The 20039-nt window shown below is 44.4% G+C and overlaps 1 protein-coding gene across 5 annotated transcripts in view; it reads right to left on the bottom strand.

The window, feature by feature from the left end:
* Hydin (HYDIN axonemal central pair apparatus protein) overlaps nucleotides 1–20039 on the bottom strand; it is a 421354-nt gene that overhangs the window by 254350 nt on the left and 146965 nt on the right. For all 5 annotated transcript variants that reach the window (XM_031341421.1, XM_031341424.1, XM_031341423.1 and 2 more), the window contains exons 9-10: nucleotides 16562–16745; nucleotides 3200–3299 (exon numbers count right to left, since the gene is read on the bottom strand). In XM_031341421.1, the coding sequence (XP_031197281.1) occupies nucleotides 3200–3299; nucleotides 16562–16745 (284 nt within the window). The remainder of the gene's footprint in view (nucleotides 1–3199; nucleotides 3300–16561; nucleotides 16746–20039) is intronic.

Below are 20039 nucleotides of genomic sequence, written 5' to 3'. Positions count from 1 at the left end.
CCAGCACTTGCTGATATCCACAATAGTGTCTGATTTGATGATTGAATATGGGAAGGATTCCCAGGTGGCGCAGTCTCTGGATTGTCCTTTCTTCAGTCTCTGCTCCATAGTTTGTCTCTGAAAATCCTTCCATGGGTATTTTGTTCCCCCTTTTAAGATGGAATGAAGTATCCACACTTTGGTCTTCCTTCTTCTTGGGTTTCCTGTGGTTTGTGGTTTGTACTTTGTGTATTCCGATCTTCTAGGCTAATATCTACTTATCAGAGAATGCATACGATGTGTGTTCTTTTATGATTGGGTTACCTCACTCTGGATGATATTCTCCAGGTCTATCCATTTCCCCAAGAATTTCATAAATTCATTGTTTTTAATAACTGAGTAGCACTCCACTGTGTAGATGTACCACATTTTCTGTATCCATTCCTCTGTTGAGGGGCATCTGGGTTGTTTCCAGTTTCTGGCTATTATAAATAAGGCTGCTATGAACATAGTGGAGCATGTGTCCTTATTACATGTTGGAGCATCTTCTGGGTATATGCCCAGGAGTGGTATAGCTGGGACCTCTGGTAGTACTATGTCCAATTTCTGGAGGAACCGCCAAACTGATTTCCAGAGTGGTTGTACCAGCTTGCAATTCCACCAGCAATGAAGGAGTGTTCCTCTTTCTCCACAACCTTGCCAGCATCTGTTGTCACCTGAGTTTTTGATCTTAGCCATTCTGACAGGTATGAGGTAGAATCTCAGGGTTGTTTTGGTTTGCATTTCCCTGATGACTAAGGATGTTGAACATTTCTTTAGGTGCTTCTCAGCCATTTGGTATTCGTCAGTTGAGAATTCTTTTTTTAGCTCCATACCCCATTTTTAATAGGGTTATTTGTTTCTTTGGAGTCTAACTTCTTGAGTTCTTTGTATATATTGGATATTAGCCCTCTATCAGATATAGGATTGGTAAAGATCTTTTCTCAATTTGTTGGTTGCCATTTTGTCCTATTGACAGTGTCTTTTGCCTTACAGAAGCTTTGTAATTTTATGAAGTCCCATTTGTCGATTCTTGATCTTAGAGCATAAGCTATTGGTGTTCTGTTCAGGAAATTTTCCCCCGTGCCTATGTGCTCAAGGTTCTTTCTCACTTTCTTTTCTACTAATTTGGGTATATCTGGTTTTATGTGGAGGTCCTTGATCCACTTGGACTTGAGCTTTGTACAAGGAGATAGGAATGGATCGATTTGCCTTCTTCTACATGCTAACAGCCAGTTGAGCCAGCACCATTTGTTGAAAATGCTGTCTTTTTTTTTCCACTGGATGGTTTTAGCTCCTTTGTCAAAGATCAAGTGGCCATAGGTTTGTGGGTTCATTTCTAGGTCTTCAATTCTATTCCATTGATCTACCTGTCTGTCACTGCAATACCATGCAGTTTTTATCACAATTGCTTGGTAGTACAGCTTAAGGTCCAGGATGGTGATTCCACCAGAGGTTCTTTTATTGTTGAGAATAGTTTTTGCTATCGTGGGTTTTTTGTTACTCCAGATGAATTTGCAAATTGCTCTTTCTGTGAAGAATGGAGTTGGCTGGTCCCTCCTCCTCCTAAGTTAAGAGGGAGATAGAAAGGATCCTGAGCTGGCTGCCCTGCTACTTCTGAGGCCAGTGCCTCCTGCCTGGTCCCGCTTCCTCCTGAGTCTCTGGGTTGGAGCACTCCCTGAAGGCAAGGTCTCTGCTTGTGGGGAAGGGGCAGAAAGGGCTGTGGATCTGCAGAACCTCCTTCTTAAGATGGCATATCAGATGTCTCTCAATATTTGACCTAAAGTAAACAGGCCTTCTTATGATTTGTCCCTGCATATCAGGAGTTTTCTTCATGAAGACTCCACTGAGTCTGAAGCTTCTGTTTTCCTGGATATTTCTGAGGTACCTTCCCCCCAGTTCGCTCCTCAACCAGTACCACATGCAGAGGGCTTTTGGGTCCCTGTGATATTCTTAAATATTCCCTCTGGGGATGAAGGGAAGGAAAAGAGCACCAGGGAGTGAGCTACAAGTCTCCACACAGACCTCTCTTTCAGTTCAAGTCTGAAGAAGGAAATAAAAAGCCAACTGCAGACACATTGTCCTCAGAAGGAGCCAAGAGCTACCCCAAAGACTGGCAGCTCCAAAAGTCATCAACCCTACCTATTTTTCTTATGGGCATTTAAAAAGAATTCTGAAGGTTTAAAAAGACAGAAGTTGGATGTGGTGGCTCACATCTTTAGTCCCAGCATTAGGGAGGCTGAGGGAAGGAGCTCTGAGAATTTGAGGCCTATCTGGATTACACAGTGAGTTTTAGGCTTGCCCAGGGCATGCAGTGAGAGACTGTCTTACCAGACAATGAATGACTTGATGGGTGGCTAATGGAAATGGACAAATTTCCCTGGAAGGATAAAGAACTTCCTTGTCTCTTTGCAGCAACATGTTCAGTCTAGGTCATATCACTGCTCTTTCGAGTCTCTCTTGGACAGCTCATCCTTCCTCCCTTGACTTTCATGAAGTTTGTGATGAACCAGGCTGGACCTTGTAATTTGTGCTTCAGTTAGTTTGCCTGAAGCATCCTCTGGGTCAGGCCAGAGGATGTGGTAGTCTGGTCCTATTGACAGGACGCTGTGTCCTAGTTGTATCCTATTGGAGTGGCCCTAGGGGGTCACCTGTTCCATAACTAGGATGCCATCATCTCTGCTCTTCACTCTAAAACTGAGTTTCTTCCACTTATAACTGGTAAGTATTCTGATGGACAACATTTTGAGACCATGTAAGATCCTTCCTCACTCTCACCTTGCCCCCATTACTTTCCACCCAAGTTGGTTATTACGTTGACGCTTTGCCACGGGACAGACTTAATTGAAGTGGATTCAGAGATGCCCTTTGGACATAGATCCTTCTAGTGGTATCATGTAGCACCAAATGGCCTGAGTACATGCTCTCCCACATTCTTATACACATACACACACATACACACACATTCACACATGTACACATACACATACATACACACATATATACACATGAACACATACATGCATTCATACATATGTGTATAAACATACATATGCACATACCTATACAAACATATATACACACACATACACACACACACACACATATAAATACATACATGTACATACGCACATGCTCTGAGCACTTGATAACCTGGTGACCACACAGAACAGGTCCATACCTGAAATGTCACAGTAAACTGTCTGCTGGTAGAGCCTGGCCTCTAGGGGGTTAAAGTACACAGTGATTTCAGCTGATGAGTTGGGCCAGACATCACCTTCCTGAAACAGGAACAAGAAAGAAAGACATTGTTTTCAAATGATAATTTCAGGGCTTCTTCCCCATATATTTAAGGAGTACATGAAACTTTGACACATGTGTGGATAGCAAATGGTCCTTATAGTCAACTAGAGGAGCACCTGCAGTTCCTAAGCAGCTCCTTGGTTGTGCTGTGGGAGCATCTTGGGTCTGTTCTTATGTGTTACCAGCTGCAGATGCTGTGCTGTGCTGTGCACTGGCTCTCCAGGACTCACAGCTGTTTGACCAGCATCTTCCCATTTGCCCATAGTCACCCCCGGAACCCTTCCTACTCTTGTTTGCACAAACTCTCTTTCTTTATAGACTACATACGCCTGAGGACATGAGCTATGGTACTGGCCTTTCTGGGTCTAGCCTGATTCACTTATCAATGTTGTTGCGAATGCCAGAGGAACCACTCCACCCCCACCACACACCCGTTAGCTGGTTTTGCATTTACTTATTGTGTGTACATTCACCCCTGCAGATTTGTGCAATGCTACAGTGTGAAGGTCGTCAGAAGAAAACCTGGAGTCAGTTCTCTCCTTCCACCGTGTGGATTCCAAGAATTAAACTCTGGATGTCAGGCTTAGCAGTAAGTGCCTTTACCTACTGAGCATCTTTTAAGGTGTCCCATTTAAGGCTGAACAATACTCCGCTGTATGTAAATAATCACATTTCTTTCTTGATTCTCCTGTGAAGGGCTCTAGCAGGCCTGAGCGTGGGAACACATGGTGGCGGGCTTTTCCCTTCCACATTTACCTCTCCCTTGTAAAGCATAGGATACATTCCTAAAGCTAGCCACCAAGGTCTGTTCCTTTATTTGGCCGCTTCCTTCTCCTGAGGCTGTCCACAAGGTCCAGCTATCAAAGTTCTGAAGTCCAACAGTCAAAAGCCCCCTTTTTGGCCACCTTAATTAACATGCCCAATCAAAACAAACCAGCTCATGCTAACCCAGGTTTTCCCCTTTCCCGTTATAAACTATCACTTGCCTTTGGACCACATCTGTCTCCTCTGTCCAGAGGCAGTAATTTGTCCCTCCAGGGCAAGTATCCCTCCTCTTTCCTCCCCCTCCCCTCCTCCTTCCTCCCTTGTTCCCTTCCCCTTCTCCCTCTTCCTGTATCTCCTGCCTTTGTCCCTTATTCCCTGCCTCTGTTCCTCTGGGACAAATAAATCTCTTTTGTGCTGAGAACTTGTCTTGGTGTGCCCTGTGCCAGTGCCAGTCCTATACACCCTGTCCATTAACATTTAAGTAGTCCCTGCAGGTTGGCTATTTAAATCATGCTGCAGAGAACATAGGACTGCGCCTGTGCAAAATTCTAAGTTCCATTCCTTTGGTAATGCAGCAAGAAGAGAGACTCTGGGTGACACAGTCGCTCTATTTTAATTTCTTTGGGAACCTTACACTGTTTTCTGTGATGGTTGGACCAATTCACATTCTCACTGGACGGCACATAAAGGCTGAGATCCCGGGAACCTGAAGGAAACGCTCTTACAAGCCAGGAGAAAACAGTTTTACCTAGCAGATGTGACTTACGTGGCTTGGTAGCTTATCAAGTGATACGAATTTTGAACAAGTTTAAAAGATCATGCCAGTGAGTTTATGAATATGAAATGCGTTAAAGAGGAAACCGGGGAGGATAGTTTTTTTTTTCTTTCTTTCTTTCTTTAAAATGGAGTTTTACTATGTAGCCAAGACTGGCCTCAAACTCACTATCCTCCACCTCCAGCCCTTAGATTACAGATGTGTTACCTTGCTTTGTGACAAAGCATTTTTAAGATATATGTGTTCAGTGAGCATTTGCTATCTGCTCCATGCATGCCCAGCCCTGGGATGTCAGAGGAAACAGGGTGGGCCAAGATGGCAGGGAGCTTAGCCATTAGCAGAGTGATTGACAAGAATATATACAGAATATACACAGAAATATATGCCCTTGTAAAAACATACATTTAAGGTTCATAGGGACCACAGAGAGAGGAGTGGCTGGCTTCCTAAGCAGGGGCACTACCTTCCTAACTTTTGAGTGACAGCAACTAGAAATGTCTCTATGGAGCCATCGCAATGGCCCAAGGGAGAGTAGTGCCCAGCTCAGAGTGTTTCTGTCATTTTCATTCACAAGCTCCCAGAAAACCAGAATAAGAAACCCAAGTTTTGTCACTATGTTGGAATAAGCTCCTTACCAGAATTCACCTACTAGGGAAAAATTGAGTTAAAATATTGTATTGATCACATTAACTTGGTATTTCTTCACTAATTTCTCAGGCTGCAATAGGTGTTAATTACGCTGGATTCCAAGAGCGCCCCTGCCCCCCCCCCAAGGTCTGGAAACAATATATATTCAGTAAAAGCTCCCTAGATGCTTGTTGACCATCCTCCCTGTTACTTCATAGAAGGATAAGCTGAAAGGTTGAAGAGGCAGTGGGGAGAAAATATGTGCCTTTTCCTGAGGTTTTTGTAAATAGGGCCAAACGAGCAGAAGTACTAAACACATTTAAAAATCTATACACAGCTCAATAGAAAACCGAGGCAAGACAGCTTAATAAATAATCAGGCTCTGGTTTCAGACAGTCCCCAAAGCATAGCAGATCCAGTCTGGCTGGAAGGAAAAATACTTCTGGAGCAGGGGCTGGAGAGATGGCTCAGCGGTTAAGAGCGCTGACCGCTCTTTCAAAGGTCCTGAGTTCAAATCCCAGCAACCACATGATGGCTTACAGCCATTTGTCACAAGATCTGACGCCCTCTTCTGGGGTGTCTGAAGACAGCTACAGTGTAATGCATATAATAAAGAAATAAATATTAAAAAAAATACTCCTAGAGCAAAGGATGGAGAAGAGAACACTTCTCTGACATCACTGCCTCACAGAGGTAAGTTCTTCTGTTCAACCCCACCATCTGGAGAAAAGGCAACATCAGGCAAAGAATGGAGAAGAAGAAACTAGACGCAGTTTTGACTTACTCACAAGAGCAATTGCTCTGATCTGTGGCCTTCACAAGAAGTGTCCCTCCCGGCTTCAAAGTGAAGGGAGGACACCAAGGCTCCAAGAAGGTTTGCATCCCCAGCTAAGTTCAAGAGAAGAGAGATAGCCACTCTCCCCTCCATCTCCAGTACCTAAGCAGAGGTGGCGCTTGGTAGCTGCTGAGTCAGCTGTCGGCTTGCACTTCATGTAGTTATTATCAGACAAGGATTCATGTCTGAAACCCCTTTCTGCCCTTTTCATTGCATTTGGGACCCTCAAAACCATACAACCATAGTACCCAGAGATGTCCCTGAGATCCCAGAGGGGACAGAGGAATTCAAAGCACTCTCACAGGCTTGGTCATTTCACTGCAGGATTTTCTTTGCAACAGCTTGAAACAAATGTTTGTTCCCTTCTGATAAATGGCAAATACCTGGCCCTTGGGCAGAATTTTAAGAGCATGATGGAGTGTTCAGACTTAGGAAAGGTGGACAGGCCAAGCAGATGTGGCTCAGCCATTCATGCTGAAGACATGCCAAAGGGTGTCCTTCCCAAGAATGGCTGAGGATTTGGGCTTCTTCTTAATCCACATGAGAAGTGTGAATCTGCTGGGGGGTGGGGTTAGACCCTGCTCTGACCAGACCCTGAGCAGATGCAGCTAACTTGTTCCAACACAGACTAGCCAAAGCACCCAGGGATGTTCTGGATCCCGAGAGAATCCATGCTAGAAAAATATCGTGAGCCTTAAGAAGTGGTCCCCAAAGGATTGCCTGCAAATCGGAGTATCTCAGAACATGTGAACAGAAGTCTTATTGCTCAGGGTAAGCAAGGCCATCTTCACGGCCCTCAAGCCACAGGGTCCAGGGTGTGCATACACAGACAAAAAGACAGCACGGCTTAGGCCTCCAAACACCCTTGAATGTGCCATGGTTAAATAAGTCTGCTATGAGGAAATGAAGGGTTGAGAACTGAGGCACAGTTGGGAGGGGTAGTCTGGTTAACCAATAAAGGGGTACTGGCACCTAGGTAAGATTGTGAGAGGGTTCTCTGGTGACAGGAGGCCAACATGAGGAGCCAGTCTCTAGGGCTCAGACTGAATGAGGGCCAGGGCTGGGGTGTCCTCATACAGAACAGCAGCTGTGCTGCTGAGCCTGCAGCATCCACTGGTAACCCGAATCTTTCTGGGAACACGGGAGATAATCCAAGGACAAATGCTCCCCCAAAGTCGTCTCCTGGGTCAGGGTGTGTGTCAGTGAACTAACAGGGCTGTGAAGCTGTCACAGCCAAATTGTGGTCATTCCGTTTTCTCTCTCAGAGGGATGCAGTGGTGTGGTGTCGTTATTTCCTTTCAGCTGGGCGTTACTGAAAAGTAAACTCCTATTTCTCTCTAGGAAAACACTGGTTAAACAAACAAACAAACAAATAAATAAATAAACAAAAAACAAAGCTATGTCATTTCCTAGCAGGTCAATGAACAAACCTTACAAACAGGCAATATGCCTAAAACAGCCACATGGTACTCCATGCCTTCCAATCTTCCCACTGTACATCTTACCAACCCGGATGAAATTAACTCCCAGCTGGCTTGTGCTCCTGGAAATACCTTTCCTCTTTTTATTGCTCAGCTCTGACATTTCAGAAAGATCAAAACATTCAGGGATTTCCCCACTGGCTCTAGCGTCAACATTCCTTTTCTATGAACTCCTGGATTTGCCTCTTCACTCAGATCTGGGCTGCTCTGTTTTCTTCTATCTCAAAGACTCTCTCTTACCCTTCTTTGACCATTCTTCCTACTCCCAACCTGAGTTCTATTACTATTAGAGTACTATTACTCTGATATAATAATAATAGTCATAAATACAGCTACCCTTACTTTTACTATTGCCATCTCCCTTTTCTCTAACACTTTGCCTTTCCCAGCTCTGTGCTAAGTAGAACAACTCTATTTGTAAGTAGAACAACTTACCAGTCAAGGGACCTACTAGAAGGAACTGGCTTTGAATCTTTAAGTCTAATGTTATATGCTAATTGGCCCAATGTTACATTATTACTCTTGGAGCTTTCTAGTTCCTTCTAAATAAGAATAGAGGACCAAGCAACCTCGCGGCTGGTGTTGAGCCACTCTGGATGTTATGAGCATGCAGCTGCTGGGCCATGGCAGAGAGGGACTGTCCTTAAAGGTGACTGGCTTTTTTTTTTTTTTTTTAAAGGAAGGGTTTCTTTTGGCTCACAGTTTGAGGGTGCAGTCCATCACAGCAGGGACATCGAGGGCTTGGGGCGGCTGGTCGCATTTGTGTCCATGGCCAGGGAACAGAGGAAGATGGATGCTGTCTAGTTTGTTTTCTCATTTTTATTCAGTCTGGCATTATTATGGAGAGGTGCAGCGCACATTTAGGACGGGTCTTCCAGTCTCGATTAACCGACAGATGCCATCTAAAGCTGCTATAGTTCTTTTATGCTCAATGTCTGGCACCCACACAAAAATAATTACCACAAAAATAACTAGTGCCAATAAGATCACTTCCCAAACCCTTGCTAAGTGGACATGACATACAAAGCACAAGAACATAGTTACATGTGTATTTAACATTCTTGACTGATTTGCAAGGCAGGAGGACTTGATGTCTACAAGGTGAATTCCTATGTGTGTTAAACAAAAGAATTTTGCATTTTGATTCTCTGGTTGCATGTATAAGTGTGACGGCAAGTGTATCTATAACTCAGAACCACAAGCTTGCAAGTGTTTCCTGAGAGCTCAGGTTCTCACTACCTGTAGTCACAGTTCCTGCACTTCACCTTGCTCAGTCTTCATCTTTGTGAGGTCCTTTTATCCCCAATTTATTTATTTATTTATTTATTTATTTATTTATTTATTTATTTATTTCGAGATTGGGTTTCTCTGTAGCCCTGGCTGTCCTGGAACTCACTCTGTAGACGAGGCTGGCCTTGAACTCAGAAATCCTCCTGCCTCTGTCTCCCAAGTGCTGGGATTAAGGTGTGTGCCACCACTGCTCAGCTTATCGACACTTTAAAAATAGAAACCAAGTGGAGCGGTTGTGGCACATGCTTTTAATTCCAGCACTCAGGAGGCAGAGGCAGGCAGATCTCTGTGAGTCTGAGGTCAGCCTCACCAACAGAGAAAGTTCCAGGGTAGCTGGGGCTTCACACACACACACACACACACACACACACACACACATACACACTCACACACACACACACAGAGAGAGAGAGAGAGAGAGACAGAGACAGAGACAGAGACAGAGACAGAGACAGAGACAGACACACACACACAGAGGAAGAGGAGGAGGGTAAGGGGCACAGAGGCTAAGAGTGTATGGTATTTCCCCTAATTTCCTTAAGCCCTCTGCAATTCTAAAAGTAGGTTAAGGCCCACCTCTCTCGCTATCCCATGGTTAGAGAAAGGACATTTAGAATCACTACTACTGATACTCAGACTTATCTGACACCGCTCCTGAGAGATGTACTGGTGGGTCCTTATCAAGTACTGGTGGGTCCTTATCAAGTTCCTCTGACTTGAGTGAGGGACAAAGCCCAGTCCCTTCAGAATAAAATATGGGAAGAGTGACCTGAAGTGGAGCTCTGACATGAAGTGACTTCCTTCACGCTTGGCAGCTTAAACACCTCCAACTATCCCATCGTTTACCTTATGCAACAGGAATTGTTGCTCCAGTCCTTCTAGAGTGGACTAGCAACACTAGTCCACTCTAGAAGCTGAAGAAGAAAGATCTCTTGAGCCCATGAGTTTAAGAAAAGCTCTGGAGATTCCATTTCCCAAAATAAGGAAGCAAAAAGAAAATTTCTCAGAAAGAGAGCTTGTTCTCAAAATCAAACATCTGTTTTAAATGTTTTTTTTAAAGATTCATTTAAAATTTTATTTGTGTGTGTGCATGTGTGTGTGTGTGTGTGTGTGTGTGTGTGTGTGTGTGTGTGTGTGTGCCACATAGGCTGCAAGAGGGAATCATATTCCCATGGAGGCTAGAGTTGCAACACTTTGTAAGCTGCTAGATATGGAGCTGGGAATTGAATTCTCTGGTCCTCACCTAAGTCTGGAACCGTCTCTCCAACCCTCCATGCCAAATTCCTATCACTGACCAATCTACCAACAAAATGCTGTCATCTTTTCCATTACTTGCAACAGATCCAACCAATAGCAAAAGCTATGATGCTTGGTACAAATACCAATTGTCTCAAACAACAATGATTAAAAAAAAAAAAAAAAGGAACTCTAAAACAATTGACAAGTAAACTATCCTCATTACTGTTGAGAGAAAAGACCAAATTGACACAGAGCTGGCAAAGATTGCTCAGTTCCATCAGCTGGGATGCTGAAAGTCAAGGAAAGTTGTCATGCTCAAAATAATGTCTATAGAAGCTACTAAGAGGGAGCCCTATGATCTGTCCATTTACAGAGGAAGCTTCACAAAAGGCACTTTCTGTCTTGATTTTATCTTCAACCTAAATATACAGAACACCATGGGGTTCTAGCTAGTGGAGGTGGCCATGTGTGATGTCCAAGCCTTTCTCTCTTTCCCAGAAAGGAAAGGTATTGACCAATTTAATGAGCACCTTTGCTGCTTCTAAGGCTTCCCTGGGCTTCTTTCCACCCACACTGGTTCTTCAACACAATAGTGAATGCTATAGTACAATGGCCAAAAAGTGGGCCTTAGCACAAAGACTGGAAAAGAGAATCCTAATGAAGAAGGCTAAAGGATGGCCGACCGAATGGGCAGAGCTTGTCAAGGGCAGTTCCATCTCAGCAGATCCACGTCCTTGGGCTCCTTCCTGGTGTCCATTTCCAAGGAGTCAGCGCCCACGTGTTTGCCCTGTGAGTCACAGCTAATGATTGGAGCAGAGGAAGGGCTGCGCAGGACACAAAGCGCTGCATCTTCTTGTTAGCCATCTGGACTTGCACCCAACCTAGTTCTGCTGAGCTCACCCTCTATGCCAAATGAGGAAAAGGATCCAGTAAACTAAATTTGAGCTGTGCTTTCCAAGTCTGAATTGCTAGAGCTGCATGTTTCTCAGAGGCTTAAATAACATCAGAGTGAGGGTTACTATTACTTGCGCGGTAATGAAGAAATGCCTGAGCCTCTCTTCCTTTTGATATCTCAGTTAGATGGAGCCTCAGCTTCCCTAGGGTTCCTGGGTTAAGTCTACACTAATGGAGGAGATGAGGGTGGGGTAGGAATGTTGGGCCAGCTCAAATACTTTAGACATGCAGCCGGCTACTTGGGAAAATATCTTTAAATATTCAGACTTTTCTTTTGGAGAAAATACCAAGTGTTCCATGTTGAGAAAATTGCTGTGTCTTCAAAGTGTGACCTCAGCCAGCAGTGCTACAGTTCAGAGAGGGGATGCTTACATCTGTGGTGAGGTCTTGGAGGGTTACTAGATGGCCATGGGAAGCAAAACCTTAATTTGCTCTTTTTTTCCTTGTGATATTCTCTCACCTCTCAATTTTCAGAACTGGTTTTTGTCTTTTTGTATTTCTCTCTTTCATGGGGACCCAGGAGACTCAAGCAGAGGAAATAACAGAATGAGACCATCAAAGTTCAGCCCAGACATGGCCCACCTGGCACAAGTGAATATTATATTTATGAAACAGTTCCATTTGCTTTTCTGGAAGGTAAAAAATCCCATGCATAATAGACTCTGATGGTTTCTTTCTGGAGATGGGGAAAGATCTCATATGGAAGCAGGCAGCTTGGCACATTATCTGTAGTCTACTTGACTCCATGCCTTCCCTGGTATGCAATAAATGGAGAAAGCCAAGCTAAAGACGTTAAGATGTTATCAAGATATCTTATGCTAAGATATTGTCAAAAGAATTGGTATATGGGAAACTTGAAGTCAATAGTTATATCTCATATACTCTAATGAGTACGCAGTAATCCTAATTGCCTTGGAAACACTGATAGATAATTAAATATACTTTTTACAAAGTTCCTTTTGGTCTTCTGTCTCCTGGTCATTCTGGGTCCTCAAGGTCCTCGTTTGGACTCAAGATATCTAAATCTAACTCCTGAAGGCTCACAAGCTGCAGACCCAATGGCCATGGTTACGGCCATGTTTCATAAAGAATGGGCGTGAGGAGGAAGTTTGCTAAGACACAGGGCCTGTCTTAGTTACTTTTCTATTTGCTGTGACAGAGCGCCATGACCAAAGCAGCTTATGAAGGAAAGCATTTGATTTGGCTAGTGACAGAGGATTAACATCCATGATGGCAGAGCAAAGCTATGGCAGATGGAACAGCTGAAAGCTCAAGATAAAGCTCACATCTTGAACCATCAGCAGGAAACCCCAAAGCCCACCCACAATGGCACACCTCCTCCAATGAGACTACACTTCCTAATTCTTCCCAAATAGTTTAGCCAACCATGGACCAAGTATCCAAACATGAGCCCCTGGGGGTGTACTTATAAAACTACCAAAGGGACAAATGAAGAGAGGGTGTTGGAACAGGAAGAACTTGCTACTGCAGAATTTGGGGCCTTTCATTCCTCCAGGATTGAGCCAAACTGCTCCTCATAGGATAATATCAATAAAATGAGATTTAAATTCAAACCCATCATCACCCTTTGGGCAATTTAGGGACAGGATTGATTTCCTGATCTTGGATCTCCTTTGCTTTGGAAGAGTCTGAATCTGAGACAATGTTCTCATGAAGTACTATGCAGGGCATACAGCCCACATGCAGGACTAAGCAAAACTTTAGTATTAGCTGATGTGCTTGAAGAGTGAAGCTATGTAGATGTAGACCTGATACAATAAAGTGATGTTTCTTACTTCTATTCAGACCCTAAGGTATTAGGGTTATTTTGATTTTGCTGCTTGTTTGTTGCTTTTGTCTTAACTTTATGTTTACCTCACTTGAACGTGCTCTCCTTCCTCCAGGGCCAGAGGTGGAGCAGCCAGCCCATCGGAAGGGAAAGTGGTGCCTATGCCTCTGCTGATGACCTTTTATTTTGGTTATTTGGGTAGAATATGGCTGAGATTGGTTATTAGTTCAGCTGGTAACACTGCTTGCTCTTAATCTTTTCTACTTCTACGGCAGCATCAACTCAGAGCAAGAAGCTTTTGACTGGGATCAAATTATAGGAACGAGCTAAAGTCACCAATGTGTAGCTAAGCCCTCAGAAGGCAAGCAGCAGCCATTTGATATAGCAGACCTGAGAGGTGAGCAATATTCAGAGAAGTTCAGTAGACAGTGGTACAGGACCAGGTGCCCTGGGTATAGAGAAAGCTCTCAGTGGGCCTTCTCTTCTTTCTCCCACTCTGAGGTCCCAGCATCTTTGATCAAGACCTCTACAGCATCCTCACAAATCTTTTTTCTCATCCTGTATTCTTTGAATCCCTTTCAGCACCAATTTTAGTTCTACATTTCTGAAGCTTTCTAGACATCTGTATAATCTCAAATTTGACATTCTCAGAGCCAAACTCATTAGTATTTTCTGAATGCCATCCATCCATCCATCCATCCATCCATCCATCCATCCACTCATCCATTACCATTGGGCCGGGTACTCCAGTGAGATCTCCAACCCTTGTGGTATTTCAATCTCAATGACCAATCAAGCATGTGCCTTCCTTTTGACCATGCCTTGTATCTGCAATTGGACTGTTCAAGTCACTATTACCCACATGAAATCACCTGGATCTTGGCTGCAGACCTGTTTACTCTGCCCCTTGTCTTCTATCACCTTACATCCACTGACATGGACCACCTACCTCTCCCACTATCCACCCTCCTCCAATTCAAGCCACACATGTATATCAGGGTAAACTTTCCAACTCCCTTTGAGCACACTGCTTTCCTGTAATGTGTCTTATATCCTCATCAGCACTGGTTAAGCTGGGACCTTCAGAATGTCAGCCCCAACAAATGTTTGGTAGGAGGGAGCTGGTCATGGACAAGAGCTGTTTGAACTCTGCCACTTTGACAATCACCTTCTCTTTCCACATAGTTTCCCCCCAAATTTTTTGATTCCAAAACTGCTTTTGGCAAAGAGTGCACATTGCCATCTTTCAGATGCAATATCTCCAGAAAAATCACAGTGGGCGACCAGGAGGTGTAGGCTGAACATGATAGGCCCACCTTACCTCTACTTACCCCCGCCCCCAAGCAGAAACCCTGTTTAGCTCACCATTATCCAGCCTGCTGTGAGCAGAATGCTCCCCTACCCTGGCTGCCACGGTTTTTCTAGCTGAGAACACTCTCCTCCCTTTCCACTTAATTAAACCTTAGGCTTTCTCCAACGTCCAGTTCCAATCCTTTCCCCTGTGAATGCTTTCCAATGCTCTCAGCTGAGATTATCGTAGCTTATTTTCCAGCCTCAGAAAGCCAGGTCCTCTACAGGAAGAGACCCATGTGCCATGAAGCTGGAGAACTGGCAGGATTTTCTCAGTAAATCACTTCAAAGGTAATTTAAAGATTACATTACAAGCACTACATACAGCATACATTACATACAGAAGGATCAGATCATCAAGCAGGAACAAGTACTACATACAACATACATTACATACAGAAGGGTCAGATCATTAAGCAGGAGATTTAAGATCAATAAACAACTTACCTCAAGAATGTAAATTAATATAACCACTATAGACAGACAATGATATGGGCCATACTTAAAAATATAAGAGGAAGAGAATTACCATATGCATGTGGACCATTACCCAAAGGAAATGAAGGCAGTACATACAAAGGAAGCCTGCAGATCCATGTCTATTAAACACTAGTCATAATACCCAAAGTATAGAATCAGCCTATGAACACATAGAGAAAATATGGTAGATACACACAGTGGAGTATTAGTCACCCATAAAGAACAGGAAACCCATGTCCTTTATATGAAAATGGATAGGACTAGGGGTCACCACGTTAAGTGGTGCTATAAGATATGTTCTCTCACATGTGCAAGTCAGGACAACACCAAAGGTGCTATGATCGCGGTAGGAATGACTATTAGTGAAGGTGAGAGGGGACTTAGGGAAGCAGATGTGACTGAAGCATGATGGGTGTGACATCACACCACAGTGAAATCCATTAGTATGCACATGTAATGTGTGTTAATAACTGTACTTTAAAACAATCTACCATGTCTGACATTGTGAGCTGCAGTCTGGTCAGAGTTACAGTAAGCAGGAAGACACTGGCAGGCGGCAGGGGTGGGGGTGGGGGTGGGGGTTCCATACCTTTGTGCTCATTTGTAAAAGAAACTGTCACGGGCCTACCGTGAAAACTGTAAGGAGCAGAAACCCAAACACTGCATGGGAAGGGCAAGGGCATCATGGAGTCCACAGAGACCACTGACGCCGTACATGGATTTTCCGGAGTTTCATTATGGCATTGTTTTCTACATAATATAAACAAATTGGCTTCTTTACTTGAAGAGTACCACTTCTGTGTGCTACCACTTACTGAAGATGGGTTTCCTCCCAATGGCAAGATGCTGCCCCCGGGATGGGAATGCCACCTCAGCACCTCACTGTGATTCAAAAGCGCATCAAAGACCACGCCGTAACATATCTGTGACAGCAATGTTGCTAAGATCGACACATCCTGCTCCTTAGTCAGACTTACCAGGGCTAAATCTACAACTATGGACACCAGCTGTTAGGCCTTAAGCAAGCGAGGAGAGATACGTGCTCGTGCTCATTTCTTTATTTGTATACTGGGGTCTTCGCTCTATCTTTCAGTTGTAAAATGATATCACACAAACCACACATCCTGAGCAATGTAGAGGAAGCAGAGACAGTGGCACAGAAGGTGTGACCTATTGACATTCTTGCTACCGACCTTCATACAGTGTCTCACACCAGTTGTGGCGCTGGGCCTCAGAACTTGCTATGCCAGTCCCAGAATGGAGAATCTAGCTAAAGCAGCCCTGAACTCCCATCCCTGTACCCCCCATCCCTGCACCCCAGCCCTTTACCCCCAGCCCCATGCACACCGAGCCCCATGTACCCCCAGCCCTGCACCCTCAGCTCTGCACCCCCTAGCCCCACACCCCCAGCCCTGCACCCCCAGCTCTGCACCCCCTAACCCCACACCCCTAGCCCTGCACCCCAGATCCTCAACTCCAGATCTGCACCACAGATTCGCACCCCTAGCCCTGTCCCCCCAGCCCTGCACCACCCAGCCTCACATACCCCCAGCTCCGCAACCCCTAGCTCTGCACCGCACCCAGCCCTGCACCCCACCCAACCCTGTACCCTCACTTGTGTTCACTAGATAGCTGAACATTATTGAGGTGCTCACCAGGGGCTCGATCGTGAAAATATGATCGAGAAAGAGCATGTTGTTTTCTTGGACCAGCTTCCTCTGATTCTGGAAGGTCCGGGAGATAATAGAAAGGCGTTCACGGAGCGAGGGATCCAAGAAGCAGTCTTCAAGGATCATGTTGGTTTCCTGCTTTTCCTCCTTGTGCAGATCATCACAGACCCTAAAGAAAATGAGGGAATGTGAGGGTCACTGTGGGACTCTTGGTCCTCAGTGCATGGACTGGTGACCTTGTTTGCCTCCTCAGAACTTTCAGAGTTTGGTGATCTTTTGTCGCCTCCTTCTAGAAGTCCTCTGGGGTTTCTTTCCAGCATGTATCTAGACAAATATTTCCTTTTAGGTAATTGAGTTTTCTGGGCTTATTTTTAAATTATTTAACACCTGCCCTGCCTCTCACACAGGAAGGATGATTTTGTTCCTGTTAAGCTTGTCTTGCTTTAATTCTTTCCTAGCCATTAGTTATCTAGGGAATAGAATGTAGAGCTGGCAAGGGCTGGAGTTTAGGTACTGATTTTACGATCTATTTCCTAGCTCCAGGACTCTGGGAGCTGCCCAATTCCTCTAAGCCTGAGTGCTTGTTCCCATAAAATATAGTTGATGGGAACAGTGTTCCTAATCTAAGAGATGGGGCTTAAAGGTGATCCAGGCCCTGGTTCAGCTCCTGGCATGTAGAGGGTGCTCCATCTGTACCACCTTTTTGCCTGTGTCAAGCATTTTCATTGTCTAAGACATTGTCAAATCTGTGAGATGCTTGAGCCATGCCTGAGGATGCCTCCTGTGCTCACTTCCTAGTTCTCGATGTCCACTGCTGTTGGTGAGAGAACGGCCTTGCCCAACCCCCTCCTCACTGCCCCCTGCCTCCTAAGATCACCTTTAACCTAGACTCTGCAAACTGCCCTGCACTCCTGCTGGGCCCTTGATCCTGTTCCCCAAGACCCCGGTGACAGCACATACACAGGGAGTGAGGGCTGAGTGTGTACCGCAGGTCACCAAGACCCTATCTCTGCTCTGACCTTTTAGATGACCTCATACTACCAGAGGCTCCATTTTGTCAAATGGTTCTTTTAAATAACTTTGGGGTTCAGAACCCTTTGGCTATAGAACACAGGGGCCTCAAATGAATGGATCCAGAAAGGAGCATGTACTTCCCTTCTACCTCTAGGGAAGTAGGAAACAGTTTCCAAGGTAACCAGCAGTACTTCCCCTATGCCATTGGCCATATCAGCTTGGAAAGAAAGGAATCTAGTTCTTTCTATTTTGTAGGTGGACAGCTATCTGGAATGCTTACAATTGTACATCATTCATGAGGTGGTATGAACGAGAATGGCTCCGATAGACACACATACTTGAATAGTTGGTCCCTGGCTGGTGAGACTGTTTGGGAAGGATTAGGAGGTGTTGCCTTGTTGGAGGAGGCATACCACTGGCAGGCATGATTTGTGGTTTCAAAAGACTCATGCCATTTCCAGTGTGTAACATGCCTCCTGCTTGAAGTGTGAGTTGTGAGCGCCTAGCTCTTCATCCCCTCCCCCATGCCTTTGTTTATGATGGTGGCTTCATAAACTTTAGCCCTCTAAAACTGTAAGCCAATTAAAACTTTCTTTTTAGTAAGTTGCTTTGTTTGTATTTTATTACAACAATAGAAAAGTAACTCATATAACTTGGAACTTGAAACTCCACCTGCAGTAATAAATTCTAAGGCAATGACAGATGGAAACAAAGAGTTATAGTGACCTTCTTTAAAGTATGAGGCAGTAAAGTGGGTATGTAAGGGCCTCAGACACCCTGGAACTAGAGATACAGACAGCAGTGAACTGCTGTGTGGATTCTGGGAACTGGACCTTGGTCCTCTGTAAGAAGAGCGAGGCCATTTAACCATGGTGACATCTCTCCAGTCCTCTCAGCGAGGTTTTTTATGAAGGTAAAGAATCAAGTTACAAAACATTGTATACAGAGAAACATGCCTTTTTATTGAAAAAAAGAAGTAAAAGAGAGGAGGAAAGTATATTCATTTTGCAAAGGAATACATTTATAGATATGGATACTAGACTATTCCTTAGGTTTTTCTCTGAGTCATAAGATTGGAAGTGATTTTAGCTTAGCCACTGGTATAATTTTTTTAAAAACAAATTTTATATATTCATTATGTGTTTTGTTTTTATATTGAGAAACAGGTCGAGTTAAAAATGCTGTGTGAATCAGTTCTCAGATTGAAGCATAGATGACTTTTCCATGGTTGCCTAAGAAGCAAACACTGGCATGAATGAGCCCGGGGCTCCATCACCAGAAGAGGCCTGGGGAAAGGATGAGATGCGGCAGATCATCTTGTAGCAGCAACATCAATGGGTTAGATACACACAGAATACCAGCAAGGGCCTTAACACGCAATCTAATACAAAAGGAGAAAATGGAGTACAAAATAATGACATCTAGCCATTTGAATGTCTATTTTCTGAAACAACATATACTTCATGAGACTAGATGCACATCAAACGACACATATGAACAGATTAGAATGGTGTCCAGGAGAGTCTGTGGGAATGGGGTACGTGATGTAAGAGACTTCATACAAAGTCTTGTGGTAGTGAGGATGATGATGATGATAGTGATGATGATGATGATGATGGTCAGAAGGAGACAATAAGCTTAGCTCTCCCACTGAAAAATGAAACAAAAAATTACCCTATATTTCTCCTTTTCTATGTGACCCAGATCAGTAACAGCCAGAACGAGGCAGAAAGAAAACCTAGATGTCCTTCTCTCTGTCCTTGAGGAGGAAGCGGAGGCACTGCTGAGAGTCTGCAGAGGGGAAATGCAACAGCCCTGAGTAACACCGATGCCTACAGGGTGCTACATGTCTTCACTGTCAGGTCTTGTTGATGATTGGAGCATCTTGCCTCAGAGGTGGCTCGGCTTTATAGATGAAGAGATGTCTCACGAGAAAGCACTTTTGAAAAGGTCATTCTTGTTTTTCTGTGAATATAAGAGTTTCACCTGTTTTACAAGTGAAATCATGGCCCCATGGTGGTTGCTAACCCATGGCCTTCAGAGAGTGATGCTAGCCCAAGGAGTGGGGTCCTGGATTGAAGTAAGGGGGAAAGTAAGAGGAACCCAAGAAATAGTCACTGTTTGCCTCCTGACTGGATGCAGTAGAACCAGCTGCCTCACACCTCTGTTTCCATGACTACCCTGTCATGACGGACTGGACCCTTGAGTTGTGAGCCAGAAGAGTTGATTTTGTCAGCTATTCTGCTGCAATGAGAAACGTGATTAAGAGAGTTGGCAACCGGATGTTGAAAAGTTGCATGGCCTTCAGAGCTGGGAGAAGCACTTCCATGCCCACCTATAACAGGAACAGAATAAATGGAGCCAATGGTGCCATCGTCACCTTCAAATGGACTGTGTGACCTAGACAATGATAGACTCTGTGATGATATCATGAACAGAAGCCTAAAGA

The sequence above is a fragment of the Mastomys coucha genome, unplaced genomic scaffold, assembly GCF_008632895.1.
Source record: "Mastomys coucha isolate ucsf_1 unplaced genomic scaffold, UCSF_Mcou_1 pScaffold22, whole genome shotgun sequence".
In the NCBI taxonomy this organism is placed as follows: domain Eukaryota; kingdom Metazoa; phylum Chordata; class Mammalia; order Rodentia; family Muridae; genus Mastomys; species Mastomys coucha.
This window is presented reverse-complemented; position numbering and strand designations above follow the sequence as displayed.